The 26299-nt window shown below is 42.6% G+C and overlaps 1 protein-coding gene across 1 annotated transcript in view; it reads right to left on the bottom strand.

The window, feature by feature from the left end:
• The window catches only part of TARS3 (threonyl-tRNA synthetase 3), a 52885-nt gene that overhangs the window by 10764 nt on the left and 15822 nt on the right, over window positions 1-26299 (bottom strand). Inside the window, exons 7-15 of the mRNA XM_060097520.1 lie at window positions 26048-26112; window positions 23059-23137; window positions 22003-22149; window positions 20867-20965; window positions 12217-12383; window positions 10388-10550; window positions 3664-3801; window positions 1436-1513; window positions 1251-1351 (exon numbers count right to left, since the gene is read on the bottom strand). Of these exons, the coding sequence (XP_059953503.1) occupies window positions 1251-1351; window positions 1436-1513; window positions 3664-3801; window positions 10388-10550; window positions 12217-12383; window positions 20867-20965; window positions 22003-22149; window positions 23059-23137; window positions 26048-26112 (1037 nt within the window). The remainder of the gene's footprint in view (window positions 1-1250; window positions 1352-1435; window positions 1514-3663; window positions 3802-10387; window positions 10551-12216; window positions 12384-20866; window positions 20966-22002; window positions 22150-23058; window positions 23138-26047; window positions 26113-26299) is intronic.

Below are 26299 nucleotides of genomic sequence, written 5' to 3'. Positions count from 1 at the left end.
AATACAGAGAGCTGGAGGTGCAGAAGAGCTGCCCCATGAAGGGGTGTATGAGCTCGGCTGGCCTCACCTCTCATTGCACATGCTTGGATCCGACTCTAACAGCACATAAAAGGCTTGAGAATTGGACTGTGGGACTTGGCCCCTGGGTGGTGCACACAGGACAGAAGGCCTCGCTGAGGCCAAGATCCACAGATGCTCATAGCCTTATATACAATGGCTGGTACAGTGAGCCCAGTCGGCCCTCCATATCCATGGGCTTCACGGATACGGATACAGATATGGATACAGAGGACCAACTGTATAGGCTCAGAAAACTGAGCTGACGTTGGAACCACAGAAGACGGGTTAGAAATTACAGCCTGAACCTGCCCAGGCAGAATGACTGCTAAAAAGTCAACAATCCCCTTAGGATTTAAACAAGACCCAGCATCTCACAGTATAATATTAACAATGTCTGGGATGCAATTCAAAACTACTCAGCATATTCATCACCAGGAAAATCTCAATTCCAAAAAAACAGATTATGGAAAGGGAATAACAGTAACTCTGCAGTGGGGAAATCTGGCAAACTTTATTTTAACCAAGTGATGGAGGTTACATCACTGGTGACAAGTCACATTGATGCCATGCACACCCTTGATAGGATGAGCCACCCTCAAAAGGTGATATACAGTATGATCCCACTTGTGTGGAATTCTGGGAAAGTGATGGAGAGGAGGTCAGTGGCTGCCCAGGGCTGGGGTGGGAGGAGAGTGTGACTATAAAGGAAAAGCACAGGAATTTGCTTGCCTGATGGAATCACAATCGTGGTGGTGGGCACACCGCTCTATACGATGTTAAAACTTACAGAACTGTACACACACACACATATACACACAAAGTCAACTTTACTGTGAGTTAAGAAAAAATTTTTTAAAGAAGTTGTTGGTTTGCAGTGATGAAACTGCCTTGTTTCCTCTGCTTTTCCTGGTAAATACCATCCTTAAGACACAGACCCAGGGTCAGCCCTTTATGAAGTCTCCCCCTCTGCCTCAGGGAGATTTCTCTGGGTCATGTTTCCACGTCCTTTGTTCATAGCTCTAACCAGAAAACTAAAGCTGACCTCCAACTAGATTACAAGCAGGTAAACAAATACATACTGAGTATCTTGCACACAGACATTCACTGATGCTTGTTTCTGTACTGCTAATGCTCAAATGACAATAATTAAGATACGAGTCCTACATTATTTATCACATTCAATCACTCACCTAACATACGTAAGATTAAATCTTACAGGCAGTTGGAAGTCCAGCTGAATTGTAGCACACTGATGGTATCTGCCAATAGCATCCTTGATTTTTATATCAATCTGTAAATTAAATGATGTTTGCTTAGAGACAGGTTTTATTTTTCTGTTAAATTTTACTTTTTTTGAAGCATATGGCCTACTTACTTTAGGACCATAAAATGCTCCATCTCCCGGGTTCATCTTCCATGGTTTCCCAAATTCCATCAAACTATTCTGTAGTTGCTATTTTTTTAATAAGAAGAGAACATTACTTACACTTAACCACCATATACTTATTGAACCTCTTTTACATTCAATAAACTACTGAGCAAGGACTACGTAAAGAAAATTAAGACGGTACTTACGCTCAAGAAACATACACATTTTAATTGGGGGAGAAAAAAGATAACTTTCTAAACTGTTCCACTGAATTCCAGGTAAGTGATAGAGGGGTACTTTGGGCACTTCCGCCGTGCAGGCCCCCTCTGCCCTACTCTCTCCAGCTCCTTTCAGGAGGCGCCTCCACACCATAAAAGGCAAGAAAGCTGTGGCCTTGTTCCTCGTGCACTCTGTGTTCAGAAGACCGGGGGACAGGCCTTGCACTCACTCTTGCTTCTCCCCTACCTCTGTGCCTGCAGCTGGTGGGCAGGGCCCCTTGGGATACAGAGGCTGTGGAAGCGGGAGGCCCACTCTGGTCTCCAGACTAAGCCATGTAAAGTCACCCAAGTTAGCTCACAGTGACACCGCTCCATACTGACGGTGATGGGGTGTGCACACAAGTATTAGTGATAGGGCTCTTTGAGTCTTCTGGCCACTCCCTGTGAAAATGGCTTCTCTGGGAAGCACCCAGGCATCCTTAAGGCCCTGGCCAGAAGACTGTCAGAACAGCAGTCAGACTCCTGTCATCGCCCCAGCGCACTGGAGCCGTGAGGGGGGTGACATTTGGGAGTGAAGCGCCCGACAGGGAAGGAAAGCAGTGGTGGTGTCTTGGGCCAGGCCAGCGTCACCCAGAAAGCCTCCTCCAGGGCCTCAGTCAGAGCAGGTCAGGAGCTGCTCCTGGCCAGACCCCAGGGGGTCCCTCAGGGACCCAACCCTCCTGCAGAGGCTTCCCTTGTGCTCCGGGCTGGGAAGGCCACCTGCACAGATGCACTTCACAAGCTGGAGCTGCCCTCCCCCGACTTTGTTTCTGAAGAGAGAAGAGACTGTGACCCATGTTCTCAGACAAAACAAGGCCCTGCTACAGCAGGTAACAGCGATTGTAGGGGCTCCCAGGGAATTAAAAGCGAAAGAAAGGCCAGGTTTGGGGGAAGAGTATACAGCAGAGGTCACTGCGTCCACTGCTCTGTCCTCTCCCTGGGGACACCGGGATAGGAAGGCCTGATGGGAGGGGCCGAGGCCAAGAAAGCTTCGGGTTGACACGAGGTCTGGGGAGAGGGGACGTCTGGGCAGAGCTGGAACCGCCACTCCCAGGCCTGGCCCGGGGATACTGCCCGGCACCTCTTCTCCCTGCTGTCTGTCCTGCCCCACGCATGCCAGGTCTCTGGCTCCCAAGAGCGCTAGGGTCTAGACTGTGGGACATGCTGGGTTTCGGACACATCAGTTTGCTTGTGCTTATGTGGGAGGGGCTGGAATGTTCTTAGGGATCTAATGATGCACTGCAACTCTGGGAAAGTGGGACCCAAGAGAGGTTTTTTTTTTTTTAATTAATTAATTATTTATTTTTGGTTTCATTGGGTCTTCGTTGCTGCACGCGGGCTTTCTCTAGATGTGGTGAGCGGGGGCTACTCTTCGTTGCGGTGCGTGGGCTTCTAATTGCGGTGGCTTCTCTTGTTGTGGAGCATGGGCTCTAGATGCACGGGCTTCAGTAGCTGTGGCTCATGGGCTCTAGGTGCACGGGCTTCAGTACTTGTGGTGCATGGGCTTAGTAGCTCTGCGGCATGTGGGATCTTCCCGGACCAGGGCTCGAACCCGTGTCCCCTGCATTGGCAGGCAGGCTCTTAAACACTGTGCCACCAGGGAAGCCCCCAAGAGAGGTTTGAGGTTAATCCAGCTCCAAGGAGCTGATGGACCTACATCAGTTCCGGTGGCAGAGGCCAAACCAGAGCTGCTGAAGAAGGAGCCAGAGAACTTCTTTAAAAACTTATGAAATTGGTTATTAGTGACCAGCACTGAAAAGAGTTTAAATGAAAACCTGAGATAAACTAAGGTGTGAAGCAAATGTAAGGTACTGCTCTTATCATTGTTTTGAAGAAAACTGGATTAACAAAATTCTAGAATGGGCACGTTTATCACAGAACTTCCAATTTTAAATTTGCATTGCAAAGCATCGCATCCTCATGCAAGGTATTTTCCATATTCACAAAAGTGAAGGGTAACACTTTGTTTCTCCCTACCTTTTCAGCTTCATCCCATATCTCAACCTCCCCTAGAAAGTTTTCAGGTCTTGTTGACAAATTTAATTGAAAGGAGAAGCCAAATGTTGAGTAAACGGATTGCAAAAACTGCAAACACCCTTTTATTTCTTCTTCAATCTGAAATTAGAGCAAATGAAAAACCTTAAACACCAAATTTAAACCTGTTTATGGCATTAAAAAACATTCTTCTTGTCAGATAGAAATAAAGCGTGCTTTTACTATAGTCAGTAGCACTGTTTGGGTTGTTGTCTTTTCCTTACTCGAATATTCACGGGACGCCTGCCAGGTGCCAATGCACACAGGCTGCTGGAGGCCCCCATGGTCCAGCACAGGGCTGGGCGAAGACCCAGGCGAGGATACCTCTCCGTGCACAATGCCACACAGGAAAAGGGCGGCTGTCCAGAGGAAGTGATGGCCAAGCTGCAGCCAGAGGAGAGGTTAAGCGTTCTCCACAGAGGCAGGGCAGGAGCTCCCGAAGCAGAGGAAACACTGAGGGTGAAGACCCACAGGATGGAGGAGTGGGCCAGGGCAGGGCAGCCGTGGGAAGCTGCACGTGACGGGACAGACGGCACAGAGGGAGCATGGCAGACAGTCAGGATAGAGGCAGGCCGGGGCCAGAGAAAATGCAGTGCTTTCAAAGCCAGGGTAATGTCTGCACTTTTTAGCCTGAGAGCAATGGAGAACCAGTGGAGGTTTCAGCAGGGGAGTAACACAGTTCAATGTGATTGTTTGAAGTACGGGAAAAAGACTGGCAAGACGAGAAGAGCAGCCCATTAGGAAGCCGTTGGGATCCTTCAGGAGCAAGAGGATGGCAGCTTGAAACAGAAGCGGCTGGAATGCAGGGAATCAGATGCGTTTGCAGGATACCTGTCCTTTCGTTCACTAACAGTAATTGCCTACATTGTCAGCACTGTGCTGGATGCTGGGAATTCAGGAATGAATGAACTTATTCAAGAATAATATATTTAAGAAGAGTGAATAGGGATTGTGATAAACTAGACATGAGAAGTGAAAACCAAAGGACACCTGGGTTCCTGGCCTGGGCCATAGAGAGGGTGCTGGTGCATCGCTGAGAGGAGGAGGACGTGGTGTGAAAGGCAAAAGAGGGGCCGATGCTGGGCCTGGCCAGTGAGAGGGCTTTTGTGATGGCCAAGCAGACACATCCTCCAGCCCCTGGAGGGCTTGGAGCTCAGGGGGGACAGCTGAGATGCAGCAGAGGTTAGGAGAGGGACTGAAGCCAGAGAGCGCAGGGTGAGAAAAGCAGGGCCGGGGCTGTGAGGCTGAGAGAGAGCATCCTTAACAGGGAGAAAGACAAGCACATCTAAATGCGGACGAGATGGGGCAGCAAAAACAGAGACATAGAGAGAGGGGACAAGTAAGGATCTGCATGTCACCAGGGGTTAGGTTTGGGGATTTTCATCAGTGGAATCATGCAGCCCTTGCTCTTTCTGTCTGGCTTTTTATACTCAGTAGAATTATTTCAAGATTCATTCATACTGTTGTGTGCCTCAATAGATCATTCTTTTTTCTTGCTGAGTGGTTTTCCACTGTATGGATATACCATTGTTCCTTTATACACTCACCTGTTATTGGGCTGTTTCTATATTTCGGCTATTTCAAATAAAGTTGCTATGAACACGTGTGGACAAGTCTTTGTATGGACATGTGCTTTCTTTTTCTCTTGGAAAAGGAAAAGGAGTAGTAAGATGGCTGGGACATATGGTAGGTTTGTGCTTTACTTGAAAGAAAAAAATTATTTATTTACTTATTTGGCTGTGCTGGGTCTTAGTTGCGGCACACAGGATCTTCGTTGGGGTGTGTGGGATCTTTAGTTGCGGCATGCATGTGGGATATAGTTCCCTGACCAGGGATCGAACCCGTGCCCCCTGCTTTGGGAGCGTGGAGTCTTAACCACTGCGCCACCAGGGAAGTCTCTGCTTCACTTTTTAAGAAACTGCCAAACTGGTTTCCAAAGTGACTGTGCTGTCTTCCATTTCCACAACCAGTGAGTGAGAAGTCCATCCCCTCCACACTCCCAACACGTGTCAGAGTCAGCCTTTTACGTCTTAACCATTCTAGTTGGTGTAGAGGCAACTCCTTATGGTTTCAATCTTCATCTCCTTAGTGACTGATCATCTTGCACCCCTTATTCATGTCCTTCTTTGCCATCTGTGTATCTCCTTAGATATGTATCTTTGACCATTTGAATGGTCAAATCTTTTTGCCCATTTTTTAACGTTTAACTTTTTGAGATTCACATGCATTTGTAAGAAATAAGACCGTTGTACCATTTACTCAGGTTTCCCCAGTGGTGATATAATTTTTGCTTCAACCGTCAAACACAACTCAGAAAACTGTGAGTTTTTCACAACTCTGAAAACTCTGAGAAAAAGGAAAAGGAAAAGGAATATTTATTGTATTTAATCATGTTTTACTTTTACAGTTGTTCTTTCTTCTTTCCTAACGTTCCAAGACTCTTTTATCATTTCCTTTCTCTTCAGAGAAATTCCTATAGCCATTCTTCTAAGGTAGGTCTAATGTCTTGATTTCACCTTCATTCCATAAAGACATTTTTTCTGAATACAGAATTTTGGGTTAACAGTTATTTCAGCATTTGGAAAATGCTGTGCCACTTCCTTCTGGCCTCTGTTTTGTTTTGTTTTTGATAAGAAATCTGTTGGGGTTTAAAAAAAATTTTTTTTCCTTAATGGTAAGGTATCATTTCTTTCTCACTGCTTTCAAATTTTTTTCTTTTTCTTTAGCTTTCAGAAGTTTGGCTATAATGTGTCTTGGTATGAATTTCTTTGGGTTTATCCTGTGTGGACTTTCTCAGCTACTTGAATCTGTAAGCTTGGTTTTTTGCCAAATTTGGCCAGTTTTCAGCCATTACCTCTTTGAGTACTTTTTCACCTCCACCTTACATTTCCAGAACTATTTCCAGAACTATTCCAGAACGCTGGTGACATAAATATTAGGCATTCTGTTATAGTCCCACTGGTCTCTGAGGTTCTGTTCATTTTTCTTTTAGTCTCTTTTCTGTCTGCTTTTCACATGGTGTCATTTCTACTGGTGTCTTCAAGTTCACTGCTTCTTTTCTCTGTCTCCTCCATTCTGCTCAGGAATCCATCCACTGAATATTTTGATTATTACATTTTTCAGTTCTAAAATTTCCATTTGGTTCTTCTTTATATCTTCTATTTCCTGAGACTGTCTATTTTTTCATTTTTTTCTAAATGTGCTTGTAATTGCTTATTAAAGCATTTTTATGATGGCTTCTTTAAGATCCTCATCAGATAATTCTAATATCCCTGCCATGTCCACATCAGTGCTCCTACACTGCCCTTCGTCATTCAAGTTGAGATTTTCCTTGTTCTTGACGTGATGATTGATTTTTGATTTCTGAAATCTAGATATTTTGGATATTATGTTATAAGACTTTGGATTTTATTTAAACTCTTCATTTTAGCTGGCTTCCACTGACTCTGCTCCAACAGGGAGGGAGCAGTACTGCCTGGTTATTGCAAAGTAGGAGCAGATGTCTGGGTTTCCCACTGGGGACCACAAGGGAGGCAGAGGCTCCTTATTACTGCTGGGTGAGTACGAGTTCTGCACCTTAGTAGGTTTCCTCTGATAACACCTCAGCTGGGAGAGGCAGGGGTATCTTGGTACTGCTCCTCATGTGGCCTTTAGCAACCTCCAGGGTGCATGGCCTCATTACTGTGGAGTGGTGGTAGAAGTTTTGTCTCTCCACTCAAGCAGGAAGTGGAAGAGGCACCTTGTGACTGCCAGGTGAGGGTGGAAGTCCAGGCTCCCACTTAGTCTCCACTCACATTACGGGGTGGGTGCGGGGAGATCCCTGTTAATGCCTGGCAGGGATGAGTAGAATTGGTATGATTTCTTCTTTTAAGTGTTTGGTAGAATTCACTAGTGATTCCTTCTGGGCCTGGAGTTCTCTTTGTGGAAATGTTGTTAACTACCAATTCAATTTCTTTTTTTTTTTTTTTTTTTTTTTTTTCTTTTTGCGGTATGTGGGCCTCTCACTGTTGTGGCCTCTCCCGTTGCGGAGCACAGGCTCCGGATGCGCAGGCCCAGCGGCCATGGCTCACGGGCCCAGCCGCTCCGCGGCATATGGGATCCTCCCAGACCGGGGCACGAACCCGTATCCCCTGCATCGGCAGGCGGACTCTTAACCACTTGCGCCACCAGGGAGGCCCACAATTCAATTTCTTTGATAAACACAGGGCTACTCAGATTATCTATTTCTCCTTGAGTAAAGTTTGGTAGCTTGTGTCTTTCAAAGAATTTGTCCATTTCACCTAATTTGTCAAATTTATTGGCATAAGCTTGTTCATGATTTTGCCTTATTACCCTTTTAATATCTATAGGGTCTGTAGTAATGTCACTTCTCTCAGTCCTGATATTTTTTTTCTTTTTCTTTCCTTTTTTTTTGGCTGCGCCATGCAGCTTGTGGGATCTTAGTTCCCCGACCAGGGATCAAACCCGGGCCCCATGCAGTGAGAGTGCAGAATACTAACCACTGGACCACCAGGGAAGTCCCCAGTCCTAATGTTTTTAATTAGTATCTTCTCTTTTTTCTCCAACAAAACTAAAGGTTTATGAATTTTATTGATCTTCTAGAAGAACCAGCCTTTGGTTTTTATTGATATTGTTGTGTTGTTCAAGAGTTAACTGGACAGGGCTTCCCTGGTGGCGCAGTGGTTGAGAGTCTGCCTGCCAATGCAGGGGACACGGGTTCGAGCCCTGGTCTGGGAAGATCCCACATGCCGCGGAGCAACTGGGCCCGTGAGCCACAATTACTGAGCCTGTGCGTCTGGAGCCTGTGCTCCGCAACAAGAGAGGCCGCGATAGTGAGAGGCCCACGCACGCACTGCGATGAAGAGTGGCCCCCGCTTGCCACAACTAGAGAAAGCCCTCGCGCAGAAACGAAGACTCAACACAGCCATAAATAAATAAATTATAAAAAATATTAAAAAAAAAAAGAGTTAACTGGACAATATTTTCTAATTTCCCTTTGATTTCTTATTTGACACATGGGTTATTTAGAAGTGTATGATTCACCTTCCAGATATTTGGAGATTTTCCAGATAGCTTTCTGTTATTGATTTCTACTTCAATTTCATTGTGGCCAGAGAACATATTTGGTACGAACTGAATCCCTTTAAATTTATTGAGACTCATTTTATGGCCCAGAATATGGTCTACCTTGGTAAATGTTCTGTGTGCACTTTCAAAGAATGTGTACTCTGCTGTTATTGATTGGAGGGTTCTATAACTGTCTATTAGGTCAAACCATTTGATAGTGGTCCTTTGCATGATAATTTTAATTTGAATTAACATGAAAACCTGAAAAAGTAAACACTAACTTCTAGGCAATACTGAAAAACAAACACATCCAAAATTCCACCAACCCCCTTAAAACAGTCCACTTAATGTACTTAAGTTAATAAAATTGGAGGAAACTTTAAAAAATAATAATAAATTTCTTGTCAAGAAAAACAAACAACCCAATCAAAAAATGGCAGAAGACCTACATATACATTTCTCCAAAGAAGACATACAGATGGCCAGCAGGCACATGAAAAGATGCTCAACATCACTAATTATTAGAGAAATGAAAATCAAAACTACAATGAGGTATCACTTCACACCAGTCAGAATGGCCATCATCAAGAAGTCAACAAAATAATAAGTGCTAGAGAGGGTGTGGAGAAAATGGAACCCTCCTACACCATTGGCAGGAATGTAAATTGGTGCAGTCACTATGGAGAACAGTATGAAGCTTCCTTAAAAAGCTAAAAATAGAGTTGCCATATGATTCAGCAATCCCACTCCCGGACAAATATCCAGAAAAGATGAAAACTCTAATTCAAAAAGATACATGTACCCCAATGTTCACAGCAGCACTATTTACAACAGCCAAGGCATGTAAGCAACATATGTGTCCATGGACAGATAAATGGATAAAGAAGATGTGGTGTGTATACATATACATATATAATATGTATATATATATATGTATATATATATATACACACACAATAGAATAGTACCCAGCTATAAAAGAGAATGAAATATTGCTATTTGCAGCAACATGGATGAACCTAGAGTTTATCATACTAAGTGAAGTAAGTCAGAGAGAGAAAGACAAAAATCATGGTATCATTTATATGTGGAATCTAAAAAATGATACAAATGAACTTATTTACAAAACAGAAACAGACTCACAGACATAGAAAATAACTTATGGTTACCAAAGGGGAAAGGGAAGGGGGAGAATAAATTAGGAGTTTAGGATTAACAGACACACTACTTTACAGATAGATAAAATAGATAAACAACAATGTGATTTATTTTCCAATGTATAAAAATAAAATTCTTTACTTTTGATTTCTGTCAGTGACTGATTGTTAAAAATTTTTAAATAGCATCAAACAGAACTTCGAATTTTCAGAGAATTATGTTCCTTTATAATAAAATAAATTATGTTCAAAAAAAACTTTTTCATGTCATGAGATTACTGATCTATGACCCAAATTAGAGAATCACAAAATGTTGGAGCTGATGGGCCCTCAGAGACTAGACTGAAGAACACATTTCACAGCGACTCTGAAAGACTCAGCGATCTGTCCAAGGCAGCACACTGGACCTGTGCTGACCACGCCTCCCCCATGTCCCTGTTTACCTGCTCCACAGTGCAGAAGATGTGAGCGTCATCCTGCTGGAAGCGCCTGACGTGGGTCAAGCCACTCAAAGTTCCTGACGGCTCATTCCTGTGAAGAACTCCGAAGTCAGCAAATCTAATAGGCATTTCCCTCCAAGATCGTGGACGATGGGCAAACATCAGACTAGAAAAGACACAATGGCACACAGCTTTTCCTTAGCATGGAAAAGATTACGTAATGATCTAGATGTTAATAAGGTACAGTTAAATGCCTCAGGATTTGTAAACACCTTATTCTGGTTCTTAGATCACCAATTTTACAAAAATTCTTCTCCCATGAATTAGTGAATTTACATCACTGCACACCCTGAGAAAGAACCCTCTTATCTTCACCAGAATGCTGTTCCCTACTCTCATTCAGCCAGGGAATATCCACTTACCATTTACAATCCATTTCAAAGGCTACTTCTTAAGTGAAGCAGCCCTGGACACTCCCCCAGAAGGGCTAGTCAGGCTTGCCTCAGGCTCCAAGAACAGCTGGAATTGCCACAATTTTGACACTGGTCTTGCTATTTTTATAACTGACTGTCTATATATCTGTTCCTTCCCCACTCTGCTCATGAGCTCCGGGGGGAAATGGATTGCATCTGAATCACCTCTGCATTTCCAGCTCCCAGCACTGGAAACACTCGGCTAATGTTCTCTGTTGAATGAAAGGCCTCGCTTCTGCAGGAAGCACCCCTGGCTCCCATATCCCATCACCACTAGGCCACTGTGGTCCTGCTCTTCCTTGTTCTGAGACATGAAAATACAAAATTACATTCTCTACTTGTGTTCAGCTTTCTTCTAATTCTATTGAAATCACAGCTTCAACTGGTACCCAATGGGAAGTTTCCCATTAAGAAGTTGTTAATACAGGTGTTTTAGAGAATGCAAAGCACTAGGTTAGCCTCCGCCTTCTGTTTTTAAAAAGAGGTTATAGAATATTTACATAACAGTTTTTAGAAAATTAAAGATAAATATATATTTTTTACATGCTGTCATCATAAAGTTGAACTTCTTTCAGTCTTTACTGAAAAGGGCAAAGAGCTTTCTTCAATGTTCAGAGGTTTGTTTTAAGTAGTTACCTTCTAAGGTAAATTTACCTGAAACTATGTAGTTGATGATACAAAGCTACAATAGTTGGGATTTTTTTTGTGGAGAATTGTATCTGTTCACTTCCAGTTGTAAAATCTGCTACTCTTACAAGGTTGTATTTGCATACCATGCAACTATATGATAATTACATTCTTTCACAGACTCTAAGACAACCTTGATTGTAAGATGTACCATTATTTTATACATCACTAAGAAAGACAATAACCATTAATTAAATTATGGCATAATGTTAAGATACCAATTATAAGATGCATCCCAATTTCAGGGGTAAAGCCATCTTAGAATCAATGAAATCCAGTCATTTATTTTGACCTCACTGTTCTTGTTACAATCAACCCAAATGGTATGTAAGAACTAGATGTTCTGCAAATATGTATATTTGAAGTGTATTACTATTAGGAAGAGAAATATTACAATAAGTTATAAAGTTGATATGTAACATTATCCTCTGAGAAGCACAAAATACTAAATGGTTTCCAGCTAACATCCCACACCTGTCAAAGAGCAAACATATTTTAAAAAGTAAATTTATTCTCCAGAATGAAATAACTTGGTAAAGATGATTTCTAACTGCCAGTCTTCAGAATAAAGGAATCACTTAGTTCCAAAAAGCAAAATAATATTAAAGACTAATTGTGAGGAAGTTTGCTATGCGTTTATAGGCACAGATCTGCTTCACTTTTAATACTCACCAGTGCCCCGGACAATTCATGGGCTTAAGGGCAAAAGTGTCCTTGTCAATGTCAAAGGTGAACATGTTGTCACTGTAATGCTGCCAGTGTCCAGAGGTTTCCCAGAGCTTACTGCTGTACACATTGGGGGAGAGCACCTCCATGAAGCTGCGTCGGTGGTACTCCTCCTAAGAGAGACGCACACGCAAAGTTAAAATCTGCTGGGACAGGTCACAACTCCAGGCAAATAACACTGTGAACAAAGATTTTGAAATTCAGGATTATGTCTTACATTAATTCATGGTTAATATGCCCTTGGCTTTAAGGGTGGTACTTTATGGATGAAAGAAAGATTAGTGTATGCTCAGTATAATTTTCACATTAAGTATATTTATTTTATAGTATAATAGTATATAGTATATAATGTTTTAATTCTTTGAGAATTAGTAATTGAAATACTATATATATATATAAACTTTTTGTAACTACAAACTCCCAAATCCTTGTACATTCCAGATAAACAGCAGGAGTTTTTTTTCTATAACTTAAGAGGTAGAATAATTTTATAACTCAGTAAGCCTCTGAGTGCCATGTTAATTTATAGTTTTGGCCCATTAAGTTTTAAATAGAAATAAAACTGGGAATTTTAATTTTTAATTTTTTTTTTTTTTTTTTTTGCGCGGTACGCAGGCCGCTCACTGCTGTGGCCTCTCCCGTTGTGGAGCACAGGCTCCGGACGTGCAGGCTCAGCGGCCATGGCTCACGGGCCCAGCTGCTCCGCGGCATGTGGGATCCTCCCGGACCGGGGCACGAACCCGTGTCCCCTGCACCGGCAGGCGGACCCCCAACCACTGCGCCACCAGGGAAGCCCTGAATTTGTAATATTTTAAGTGGCTGTTATCTACTGAGTCATGAGCTGGCTTTGCTCCCTCCCTATCAATTAACAGCTTCCCTCATTCCATCACTGGGGTCAGGAAAAGAGAGTCTTGTTTTCAAGCAGAGTTCTTCTTTTACTTTAACTTTGCTTTTTTTTTTCTTCAAGGTATCAATCTGATGATCTTTGTTCAGTGTTTCTTAGAGTTTCAACATGTGTTAATCATTTAATGGGCATCTGGCACAAACCTAGATCACCATATTTTAGCTAAGTAAAAATATATTTTTTATACAATTAAAAAAATATAAAATATACTATTTCAAAATCACTACAAAGAACAATTTTGCATCACTGACAGGGATATATTATTTGTCACTCTTCAGCTGAGCATCTTTTCAGTCCACTCGTGAAGAGCCTGGGTCTCAGCTATCCAGTAAGCTTCTTTACTTAACCTTTGTTTTTACCAAATAGGAAAATTTCAACAAAATTATAGGTCACTATGAATGGCAGTTAATTATTTAGTGGTAAGTCAGATGGATCCATATACTCAGATTAAACAACGTCCTAGCTACTTCCCTGGTGGCGCAGTGGTTAAGAATCCGCCTGCCAATGTAGGGGAAACGAGTTCGAGCCCTGATCTGGGAAGATCCCACATGCTACGGAGCAACTAAGCCCGTGCACAACTACTGAGCCTGCGTGCCACAACTACTGAAGCCCATGCGCCTAGAGCCCGTGCTCTGCAACGAGAAGCCACCGCAGTGAGAAGCCTGCGCACCGCAACAAAGAGTAGCCCTCGCTCGCCACAACTAGAAAAAGCCCGTGTGCAACAATGAAAATCCAACACAGTCCAAAATCAAATAAATAAATAAATAAATAAATTTAAAAACAAAAAACAAGATCCCAGAAATTAAAGGGGTTTTTGTGTTTTGGTTTCTTTTTACTAGAGGTTACTTTTAAAGCTAAGCTCAGAAGAGAGTAATTGATAGATTTTTTTTAACCCACTCTGGACACAATCATGTTAGGAATTTGTTTTGTTGAGGTGTTTGGAAACTATTTTAAACTATGCCCTAGGAGGGCAAGTGTCATTATGTTTGCAACTTATTTTATGCAGTTTAGCAAAAAAACAACTGCTACATTTATACATAAAATGTATACATGTATTGCATGTATATCACCTTATCTCTGTATATTATATGTGTATAATATATATATATATATATATATATATATATATATATATATATATATATATATATATTGTTTTGTCTCTCTCACATGCACATACATGTCAGGGTGAGAGAAAGCAAATTGGCAAACTTAACAATTGATGAATCTAGATGAAGGACACATGTATGCTCACTGTACTGCACTTTAACTTTTCTGTAGATTTGAACTTTTCGAAAGAAAAAGTTGGGGAAAAATATATCTGAATCCATATCATCAATTTCTTTCTCTAAAGAGTAAAGAAAATCAAGTCTGAGAAAGAGCAAAGTCATGATGACTGGCCAGTCTATAGCTCAGTCTGATGTGAAGAAATCCTGAAGGCTTATTCTGAAGATTAAAAAGCATATTTCATCCCTGAAGTAATAACTTCATACCGTAGAAGGTACTGAATCTCCACCTGCACCTATGATTTGGCCACTGGAAACAGCACTTAAATATCAGTGCATAAAGAAATTCTCTTAAGTAATTTTTCATTATAAACACTAAAGTGATTCCACTTAAACAGATCCTTTCCAAAATCACACTAAAATACCAGAGTTTTAATAAAAGCATAAATCTACAAGGCCAAAGAGAAAAAGGAGAGGAGATGACAGCTACGTACTTACGAATCTGGAAAGCAGATGAGCAGCAGCCTCAGCAGGTCTGGGAAAACTGAAACCTTACGGGAGAATCCCAGAAGGAAGACTGCTCTGGCTGGATATAGATTTCTTGGCTTCACATTTTTAAGGTATTGCTCCTGTCTTCTATATTTTAGGGTTTCCATTGAAAATTTCATTTCTTTTATGACTAATGATGTTTAGCATTTTTTTTCTGTGTTTTTTCTGCTGTTTCCATTAACAAAATCAAATATCTAGGGATAAATCTGATGAAAGATGTGTTAAGACCTCTAAAGCAGCAATAACAAAATATTGCTGAGGGAAAATAAAGATCTAAATGAGTTGACAAGATTTATATATTTATGGATTGTTAAACTCAATATTGTTGTCATTATCTGCAAATTAATCTATAGATTGAATGTCATTCCAATCCAAATCTCAGCAGTGTTTTTTTCCTTTTTTAGGAAATTGACAAGCTTCTTGTAAAAGTTATACGGAAATGCAAAGAATAGCCAAAATAATCCTGAAGAAAAATAATAAAATTAATGAACTTAAACTACTGACACCAAGACTTAAAATACAGTTATAGTAATCAAAGCGGTGTGGTACTGATGCAAGGCCAGACAACAAAGGGATCAGAAGGACAGAATAAATACCCGGAAAAAATATATATGCAATGATTTGGTTTAGGACAAAGATTCTGCTACAGTAATAAACGGTACTGAAGTTACTGGATAAGCACAGAACCTCAAAATGAATCCAAGGGAAATCATAGCCTTAAGTGTGAAAGCAACCAAGTTTTTAAACAGAACAAAGAAAAATAGCTTCATGACTCTGAAGTCAGCAAAAGATTTCTTAAACAGGACGTGAAAAACACTAAGCAGAAAAGAAAAAGTAATAAACTGGACTTCATTAAACATAAAAAGTGTTGGTCCAAAGTCATCATTAAAAAATAAATCAAGAAGCCACAGACTGAAAAATTATATTTATTATATATATTTAACTAAGGACTCAGATTCAGAATATAGAAAAAAATTCCTACAAATCAGTAATAAAAAGATAACCCAAACTTTTAAATGGGCAAAATATTTAAACAGGAGCTTCACAAAAGAGAACATCCAAGTGGCCAATAAGCATATGAAAAGATTCTCAACATCACTCTCCATCAGGGATATGCAAAATAATGCCATTATACCAAGTGTTAAAAAAGAAATAACAAGCCCCAAATGGGGTCACTTACCCCCAGGACAGGAAACCAAGACAGTTTCAAACCCCAGAGATGTGACCTTTACAACAGCCCATCTGAAATGTCCTGATCAGCATTGGTGAGGTAACTACCTGTGAAAGACCCTGCTGTTCCTCCCCCAGTAGAAGGCAGCCTGCCTGAAATAATCCTTTCTTTTCATTTGCTAACACCTTCTCGCCCCCTCCCCTCCTTCTACCTATAAAAACCTTCCATTTCGTACAGCCCCTCCTACTGCTGCTGATTCTTGAATTTCTGAATAAAGCCAATTAGTTCTTCAAATTTACTTGGCTGAATTTTGTTAAGTGTAGAAGAATTAAGTAGTCATATATTCCTAGAAGGAGTAGTAAGTGGTTCAACTACATAAAAACTGTTCAGCATTTTCTTAAAAAGTTTGTCATTACTCCCCCAGGACCTAGCAATTCTACTCTCAAGTAAATACCCAAGAGAAGTGGGTTCTTGGGAGTACCAAAGACATGATCAAGAATGTCCACAGTAGCTTCATATGTAATAGCCCCAAACTGGAAACAACCTTCATGTGCATCTACAGGAGAATAAATAAACAGATTGTACTATAGTAATAAAATGGGATAAATCAAAATACACACAACTTGGATGAATCTCACACATTAAGTTGAACAAAAGAAGCCAGAAACACAATAGTGAATACTACGATTCCATGTTATGAAGTTTAAAACCAGGGGCAATTTATCTATGGTAACCAAAATCAGCATAGAGATGATCTCAGGGGAGGGGAGGGGAGGCAGGTACAAACCAGGAAGAGACCCAAGAGGACACACGACAAGGTGGAAGGTTCTTGGTCGTGATTTGAGTGTGGCTGGTAGATGTGCACACGTGAAATGCTTCAGATTTGTCCACTTTAATGAATGTAACTTATATTTCAATCAGTAGCCTCCCTCCGAATGCAGTAATATTGTTGGGGAACCGTTGACCAAAACTGCCCACCTTGGCCAGGCTCTATGATAACCGCCTGCCTGAGTTGTCTCACAGCAGGAGGTCCTGATAAAGAACATGGTGCTGCCACCGAAAACTAACGGGGAGAATTCGGGAGGGGCTAAAAGGAGAAGGGAGGCGACGTCAGCCCATAATACGCCCTGCCAACCTCCCAGAAACCCTCGTGTTGGAATCCATCTTGGCTGAGAGATGCGCATGCCACCAGGAAGGACCCTGAGTCACCAAATATGGGCCAAGCAAGATGATTGGCCAGACACAACCTGAAACTAACCCCATCGCCATGAAACCCGAGACTCGAGCCACGTGGAGAGCAGTCCTCCTGGGGTCCCTTACCTTCCTGCTCTCTTCCCCAGGCGCCCCTTCCCAATAAAGTCTCCTGCTTTGTCAGCACGTGTGTCTCCTTGGACAATTCATTTCCAAGTGTTAGCCAAGAGCCTGCTCTTGGGCTCTGGAAGGGGTTCCCCTTCCTGCAACAACATAAGGGACCTAATGCAAGAACCACCCCCCGATGAGCCTAACACTTGGAACCATGAAAGATAAGTTTTAATCAGCACTTTTTAGCTACTCAGTTTCAGGATAGTTTTCTAGGCTGCGATAGAACAGACAACCAGGACAGAATGTGCACTGGCCATAGGTGCTGCTGCACCAGTAACCCTAAAACAGGGGGTGTGGCTTTAGGGCCAAGTGGTGGGCAGAGCTAGAAGGGCCTTAAAGAAACTGTCTGTGATGAGCTGAACACTAATAGGGAGGAAAATGTTACTGGAAGTTGAAGAAAAGAGGACCCTTGTTAGGTGGTGCCAGAGATTTGGTAACCCTGTCACCCCAGGTAACACGGAAAACAGAAAGAGTCCCCAAAGAACTCACAGACTTAGCTGGGGGTGTCCGGGCAGAATGTGGAAAGGGACAGCTGACTTCTAACTGCCTGTGACAAAATACAAGAAGACAGAAACTAGAGACAGCACTATTACGTTTCTGAGACAAATTTAGAGGAAATACAAAGGTGGCAGGACCTACCGGATTCAAAAATAAAACTTTCTCACCCTCAGACCCTCTCAGCAAAAGAGTCACAAGACTCTTGAGGACAAAAGTAAAATCTTAAGGGTGCGGCTGTCTGCCCTTTGCAAAGACCTCGGAATGAGCTGAGTACCCAATGGGGCTTTAAGAGTCTTAGGACTGCGCTTTGTACACTCAGTTAAAGATGAGGCTTTTACATTTTTAAGTCTCATCTCCCAGCAGCCTCCCAGGCAGCCCTGGGTAGGGAAGAATCTGTCCCAGAAAGAGACACAGGGACGGCTTTTATCTAAGCGTTGATTATTAACACCGTATGTAAAAGTGCCCCCCACACTCTTAAAGGAACTGTACTAGCTGGCATTGAAAGGGACAGAGACAGCACGAGAAGAAATGAGGTCTCTAGACCCCAACCTTCACAGAAGGAATCAGGCTGGGGACACTGAGAAAGCTGCTCAGAGGTCCACACAGGCAGGGAGGCTGACTCGGAACCAGGGCCCAGAGGGAAGAGAACTGAGTCCTAAATAACGAGCGTTTTCTGACCTTGGAGCAGGGAAGACAGGTGGGAATCAGGGTTTCGACAGATCACCGACCCCGGCACCTCCTTCTGCGCCCATCCCTTCCTGAGTGGGAATGTCCCCAGCCTCCTACTCCTCCATCATCATTTTATAATGTAGCGGGGTAGGGGGAGTGCGGTGGCCCACAGGTAACCTGTCTCTTTAGTCCACAGGTCTTACACTGACGGGAACTCTACCTGAGGGGCTACACCTGAGAAGCCTCCTCTGCACCGAGATGAGTTACTAGCTTCTGCGCTGATGTGGTAACCAGAGGAGACTTGGCAACCTTTTGCTCAGCACTCAACACATTCAAAGGGCAGAGCTAATTATCCTCCAGCCTTTGGGGGCTGAAGACATAAAGAGCCACCAGACGCTCAGCTGGAAGCCCTGGGGGCCAGGTCCCGGACACAAGGGCAGCCTGTGTCCCATCCAAACGCAAGCCCAGCCTTGACTGAGCTCAGTCTCTGCACTGAGGGCTTCTTCTTCCATCTAGGCGATGGGTAACTGCTAAAGTGGGAGAAAACATCACCCGGAGCCTCTGCAGGTATGTTTACATACAACATCCAGCATAGAATAGAAAATGATCAGCTGTGGAAAGAGGCAAGACTGCATACCAGGAAACCAGGAGAAGGCAAAGTCTCTGAGAGGTTTTTCTTTTTTGCATGGAAAGGCCGATTTCCTCAGACACGGATATCTGGGGGTTCAGAGTTCTTCACCTCATCTATGTCTGCCAACCATTGCCCTTCGAAGCCTCAGAGACCCCCGTCCTTCCCACCAATGCCCTTACCTCAGCGGAAGAGACCACTGGGCTTACGTATGTAAATGACTGTACAGTACTGCAACCCATACGATCAGGCCTTGGGCCTGATCATCAGCCATGTCTGTCTTGCATCTATAAAAGATAAAAGATTCTTTTAAGGCCACCATAGAGGCATCCTGTTTATTCTCCACACATTCCACCTCCAACCCAGGGAGTTCAAGGTGCTAGGGGCTGTGCTGATTTTCCAGCAAAGACAACACACCCCAAACAGCAGCTGTGATGGCCATTACCACCTGGTGAAGTCTGACACCCTTCAAAGACTCTTCAGGTCTTACCTCCCTGCTCTCTGATCTCCTCCCATGGCTAAGCAGTGGCCAATCCCTGTGGAAGGCATGCGGCCCACAGAGGTCAGCCTCCAGGCGCACAGCCGAGAAGAGAAGGAAGGAAAGCGAGTCAGAGAGTAACCAGTACAGGCCACGTACCTTCTCAGGAAGGCACTGTGGAAGGTGGTCCCCCCAACGAGAGGGACAAGCAAGGAAGAGGAAGACATGGGTCAGGGGAGAGGGGACTCAGCACAGGAAAGACAGGAGGGGAGTAGCCAGGGCAATGACGAAAAGAAGACCTAAGACATCAGTTGTCAAGAATCTTAGCAGCAAGTCAATTCTGGAGGGAGAGGACCAAATTTGAAGAAAAAAAATTTACTTAGAGATTACCTGAATCATCAGAATACACTGCAAGGAGTTTCAGAGTTTTGATAGAAAGTTGAGGATGAATTAGTGATGGGCACATAGAAAACTGAGGAAATGAAAGTTTCAGGTAATTATTAATTACAGAAAAGACACAGAAAGTACAGGAAGGAAAAGTAATCCTAGTAGTCTGCCTGGGTCACCTCTGAACAACATCTACATAGTCCTAATGAAGACTTTCTACTCTATGAACTTGTCCTATTGTACAAGTAGCTATTTTACAAAATTGTTTTTTCACTCTTTGCTCTGGAGCTGCCAAATCACCCAGGAGTCACATAATAAACAATGGCGGGGGGCACCAGTGGTCCAGGGATCACATCCTGAGAAGCAATGATACTTCACAGTTTAGCATTCTGTGCCACACAGAACCCTTCCTCCTTCCTTCTCTCAGGGGGAGTTCCACACTTGGTCTGAAGTTTATCTTAGTATCCTATGTGCTCTAGAAACTTACATGGACAAGAGGTACATTTAATGAAGTCCAAAGATAAATGTAAATATTTAGGGAAAATACAAATTGTTTCGATGTTTTTAGTTGAAGGCACAATGTGGCATTTCTCTTTGAGGTTAAAAATTCTTAGTATTATTAAAATAAAATTAATGGAAATGCTTGGCCATTTTACGATGAGAGAAAATAGTAAAATGTAAAATGGAGTTGAATAAGTATAGAATATTTTAAAAATTAACTTACTCGTATGAAATCCATAAGTGTATTATAAACGAAGGCTCCTCTGGGAAGAAAGAAACAGCTTCCAGGACTCAGATCATGGAAGAAGAAAAGTTCTTGTTCCTAGATTAAAACAATAATTCCATTTCATTTTCACTGTCGTTGCATAACATTTACTGTATACAAATGATACACTAGGAATAAAACATATACTCAGTTATTTCCGATTCTAATATTGACATTCCAAAGTCCCTCACTACTGTACTTGAATCTAACTACATATAACAGCACATGTAAAATTACAACTCATATTTATGGTTACTTAGTTTTGAACTTGGCTTTTATTTCACCTATTATTTACTGCTGATTTCCTCCTCGGCACCTTGGAGTATGGATCTCATGGGGAGACATAGCTGGAGGTGGGCTCTGGGTGACGTGACATCAGCATGGCCGTCATGCTAAGAGCCCACCCTGGCGGCCACCACCACCCAGTGTCCGTCCTCATGCCACCTTGCACGCTACCCAGCAGAGCCGAGGACATGGAGTTCCACAGCGAGTGCCTGGCCTGTCATGTAACAGCTCCTACGTGGCAGGACTGAGAGTTAAACCCAGGTCTGCCTTCTTGCAGATCTTCTTTGTTTCTGCTGTGCTTCCCAAATACAAAGTATATTATCTAGTATACACAATTTTTTTAAAAAGGTTATTTTTATATCATGATAAAAATGAAAGGTGCAATTGTTTAAATCTAATAAAAAATACAAGAAGGAAAGAGGTTAGAAGACATTGGGGTAGGAGCGTGAAAGAACTCAGCAGCAAACCATGAGCGCCAGCAAAACAGAAGACAGGAGAGGAGGAGAAGAAGAAATGTTAGTTTTGTTTTGTTTTTTTTTTTTGTGGTACGCGGGCCTCTCACTGCCTTGGCCTCTCCCGTTGCGGAGCACAGGCTCCAGACGCGCAGGCTCAGCGGCCATTGCTTACGGATCCAGCCGTTCCGCGGCATGTGGGATCTTCCCGGACCGGGGCACGAACTCGCGTCCCCTGCATCGGCAGGCGGACTCTCAACCACTGCGCCACCAGGGAAGCCCGAAATGTTAGTTTTAAGACACCCTAGTTCTGAGACACGGTCGCAGGCCAGCTCAGCAGCGCTCAGCGCGGCGCACCTTCCCAATCCTCCTGTGATCCTGGGTCTTGGCCTCCTCCTGCAGCTTCTCCCAGGCTGTCATCATCTGGTCATCAGGAAAGGATATCCCGTAGACCCTCTGCAGCGTTTCCATTTCAGGGTTACCCTCCCAATATGTTGAGGAATTCTAAACATCAGATGAGATTTGGGTAAACACACCAAACCCTTGGTTACAAATAAAACTGCTCTGAAATATGTACAGCTGGTTCATACCAGGGGCCTGAGCTACCGTGGACTTTGGTACCAGCCGGGTATCCTGGAACCACTGCCCCGTGGATGCCAAGGGATGACTGTACACAATTCCTCACCCTAACATCAGCATAGCTTACTTAAAGATGAGTTTTTGTAGACTTGGAATCTTAAATTGTTTCTAACTAAACCTTCCCAGCCCAAATTATACCATTAATCAGTAAATTATGTAGTCAGTCTGCTGTGGATTCTAGGGATGAAAAGTGAGAAAGAAAGTGTGGAAATGAGGGAAGGCCAAGCACCAAGTGCATCACCCAGGAGAGGGCAGTGGAGGAAGAGGTGTGGGGACATGAAGGCCAGCCTTGCTGACTGTCATCACCCTTCCTCCACCTGTGAGAAAACCAAGGCCTGGGATGGGCAGGACAGTGATGTCAGTCTCAGGCCTTTTGATTCCAGAATGTGTTTTCTGAATCATACCACTCTATCCCATTTTTTTTCTCGTTTTCCTACAGTACGTTATTCTCACATGCAGATAAACATTCTTGTTCACGTTAGGGCAATTCAAGAAAACAATAGTATGCAGAACAATATTTTAATATAGATGAAAAAGAAATGCACTGTAACACTTATAGTAAGGTTAAATGATAAATAATTAAAGGCTACATATAATGTTCTAATTACCAAAATTCTAAAAAATTATATTATTTTTAGAAGCCCATATAAAAATCAAATATGAATGTAGTGTTTCTAAGAGGCATGGTGTTCAGGTTATAAAAGATATTATTGAACTACTGTCTTATCTAGTTCATCTTAAGTTTACTATATTAAGAAAAAAATCAATCCTTACCTTGAAAATTTTTATCGCTTTAATTTTTCCAGTGTGTCTTACATGGGGGCCTTTACAAAGGTCAACTAGTGGACCACACCTGTAATGAAATATTTAAAACATGCCCAGGCACAGTTATAGCTTTGGGACTATTCATTAGAAACCATGTTCTATGTTTTGGGGCAGTGTTTAATTTAGGAACAACTTAATTTAAACTAATTTTTAATTTAAGGAGCAGGAAAGAGGCGATTCACCTAGTCTCAGATCCCAGCCTTCCCTCCTTGGCTCACATTCAAAAGCCACAGAATCCTTGGAAAGAAACTGTGAAGACAGAGACACCACTTTTCACTGTCACACCCTAAGGCTCCTAAAAACCTTCATTGTCTTAAAATCAGATAACCATTTCCCTGCTCTACACTAATTTTCAAAACCAAAATTATACGACAATTATTAAAAAATGCGTTGATATTTTACATTAAAAATAAACTTCACCAAACCCACAGAACGCACAACACCAACAGTGAAGCATGCTATAAGCATCAGTGTAGATGGATTGTAACTCATTTCCCACCTCTGGTGGGTAATCTTGACCATGCGGAAGTTGTGCATATATGGGGGCAAGGGTGTATGGGAACTCTGCATCTTCTTCTAAATTTTGCTGCGAACCTAAACGGCTCTAAAAAATAAAGTCTACTTAAGAAGTAAATAAATTCAAGGGCTTTTGTTTGTTTTTAGGCCCTCTGATTTCATAACAAAATGTCTAACTGTCTCTTGGTTTAGAAAAACAGCATACCGACTTAACAGTGTAAATCTCAGGCAAAGGTTTAGATCAGAGACGACACCGCTATTAAAGCACACGGGGCTGCAGCTGGGGACTCACCTGCACCTATAATGAACAAGGGACCACCAAACCCTAACAAGCGCAGACTTTTCTCCAAGTACAGAAACATTAGCAGAGTTAAGATACCAATAATGTGGGTCTGAGGGAAGGTGACTTAACATCAACCAATTTAAGGAAAATTTAGTAAAGAAAAAAAGTTGTTCCTTAACTATTCCAACCAATTTTAAGTAGTTTTAAAGTTCATTGGTTAAAAAGTTAAAAATTACAATGAATACATAAAGGGACTGGATTATTCACCAAAGTACAATGAAGCTTTAAACATGAAAACATCATTTCTCTGAATGACCAGGCTTTTATGTATTGTTCTCTGTCCAAGATGGAGGTTGTAAGTCAATGCTCAGAGAAATGGAAAAAAATGCCTGATTAGCATGAAAGACTTTAATAAGCTAATCTTTAAATAATTCCATAGAAAAAAAGCCATTTATTTTCAAAAAATTAAATACAAGCCATTCCAATTGACAGAATAAGCATCAATGTTGACCTAAGTTAAAAAAAAACCCCAAATGTCAAGTATTAAAAGCCAGAAATTTAAAACTTAGCATACCCTTTCAATTTCTTCATTTATTTTTAAACTTTAAAATGATTATACTGACACTTATTTGTATTATAGGTAATAAATAACAAAATCTTATCAGGTCATTGGAGAGCAGCAAAAATAAGATAAGCATGGTATCCACCTTCAGCATAAAATGGCCATGTGTTCATATTATCATTTAAGAAATGCACTGTGGGGGGCCTCCCTGGTGGCGCAGTGGTTGAGAGTCCGCCTGCCGATGCAGGGGATACGGGTTCGTGCCCCGGTCTGGGAGGATCCCATATGCCGCGGAGCGGCTGGGCCCGTGAGCCATGGCCGCTGGGCCTGCGCGTCCGGAGCCTGTGCTCCGCAACGGGAGAGGCCACAACAGTGAGAGGCCCGCATACAGCAAAAAGAAAAAAAAAAAAAAAAAAAGAAATGCACTGTGGGGACTTCCCTGGTGGTGCAGTGGTTGAGAATCCACCTGCCAATGCAGGGGACACGGGTTTGAGCCTTGGTCCGGAAAGATCCCACATGCCACGGAGCAACTAAGCCTGTGCACCACAACTACTGAGCCTGCGCTCTAGAGCCCATGAGCCACAACTACTGAGCTTGCGTGTCACAACTACTGAAGCCCAGGCACCTAGAGCCCGTGCTCCGCAACAAGAGAAGCCACCACAGTGAGAAGCCCACACATGGCAACGAAGAGTAGCCCCTGCTCGCTGCAACTAGAGAAAGCCCACGTGCAGCAATGAAGACCCAACGCAGCCAAAAGTAAATAATAAAATTAATAAATTTATTTTTTTAAAAAAGAAATGCACTGTGCACAGCTGTGCATAAAGGGGGTATAATTTTACTCACAGTACAATTAAGTCAGAGAACCACAGTACTTGAGTGTGGAAAGGAAGTTCCCTGTGGAGGATATTTGTGGTCGTACTTATACAGGGACCAGGTCTTCTCCGATGGGACCGTGAAGGTCACAGGCAGCCAGAGAGCAGGACACACAGGAACAGAGACGAGCAGTACCCACAAGGCAGCTGAACAAGTGCCCAGTAAAAGGGGTTGGGAGCCTAATGCCCAGCAAAACTAAGTGGTTTGGGTAGGGGCTCCCGCTGGCCTCTGCTTTCCACCACTTCTTGTCTCACTGTGAGTCCAGCTGACGCCTGGAGGGTTATGCTCTTGGACCCCAAGCAGTGGAGAGCATGGTAAGAGGCAGAGAATCACTGCCCGAGGAGATGGCCCATGACAGCTCCCACTGCCCCTCAATAAGAATGTGGGAGGACAAACAGAATTCCTTTCCCTAACAGTCCCCCAAAATGTGAGGCCCTGAGAACACAGTCTTACCCACAGGGAGAAAGAGGTTGCTACAGCTAACATCCAGAAAACAGAATGTGGGTTTTTAGTACTATCCTGATAAATACAAATGAGAAAATAACAATTCCCCTTTGGTGATAACATTTCAGAGTCCCCACCTACAGTAGTACTATACCAACCATGCAAATTTACAAACAGACCACCCACCAAAGACAGACCTGCTACTGTTAATGCCTTCAGATGTACCACTGAGCAGTGTTTAAAATTCACACACACTTTACCTGTAAACCGTGGTCGCTGGCGCATTAATCTTCTCCTTCAGGATGCGGCATTTAAATTTATTGTACTACAAAGAAAAATACATTTACATATTATCACACAAAATGTTTAAGTGGGAAAAAATGTTAACTTTTTTCAACACACACTGAATGGGCGTCCGTTATGTTCTAGGTGCTGAGACTGTGGGGATACAAAGAGCTGAGAGCCCAGAGCTGTGCCATGCAGGACGGGAACCTACTGAGCATTTGAAATGC

This window comes from Mesoplodon densirostris, chromosome 4 (assembly GCF_025265405.1).
Source record: "Mesoplodon densirostris isolate mMesDen1 chromosome 4, mMesDen1 primary haplotype, whole genome shotgun sequence".
In the NCBI taxonomy this organism is placed as follows: domain Eukaryota; kingdom Metazoa; phylum Chordata; class Mammalia; order Artiodactyla; family Ziphiidae; genus Mesoplodon; species Mesoplodon densirostris.
Note: the sequence above shows the minus strand (reverse complement) of the source record. Positions and strands in the feature narration are given on the sequence as shown.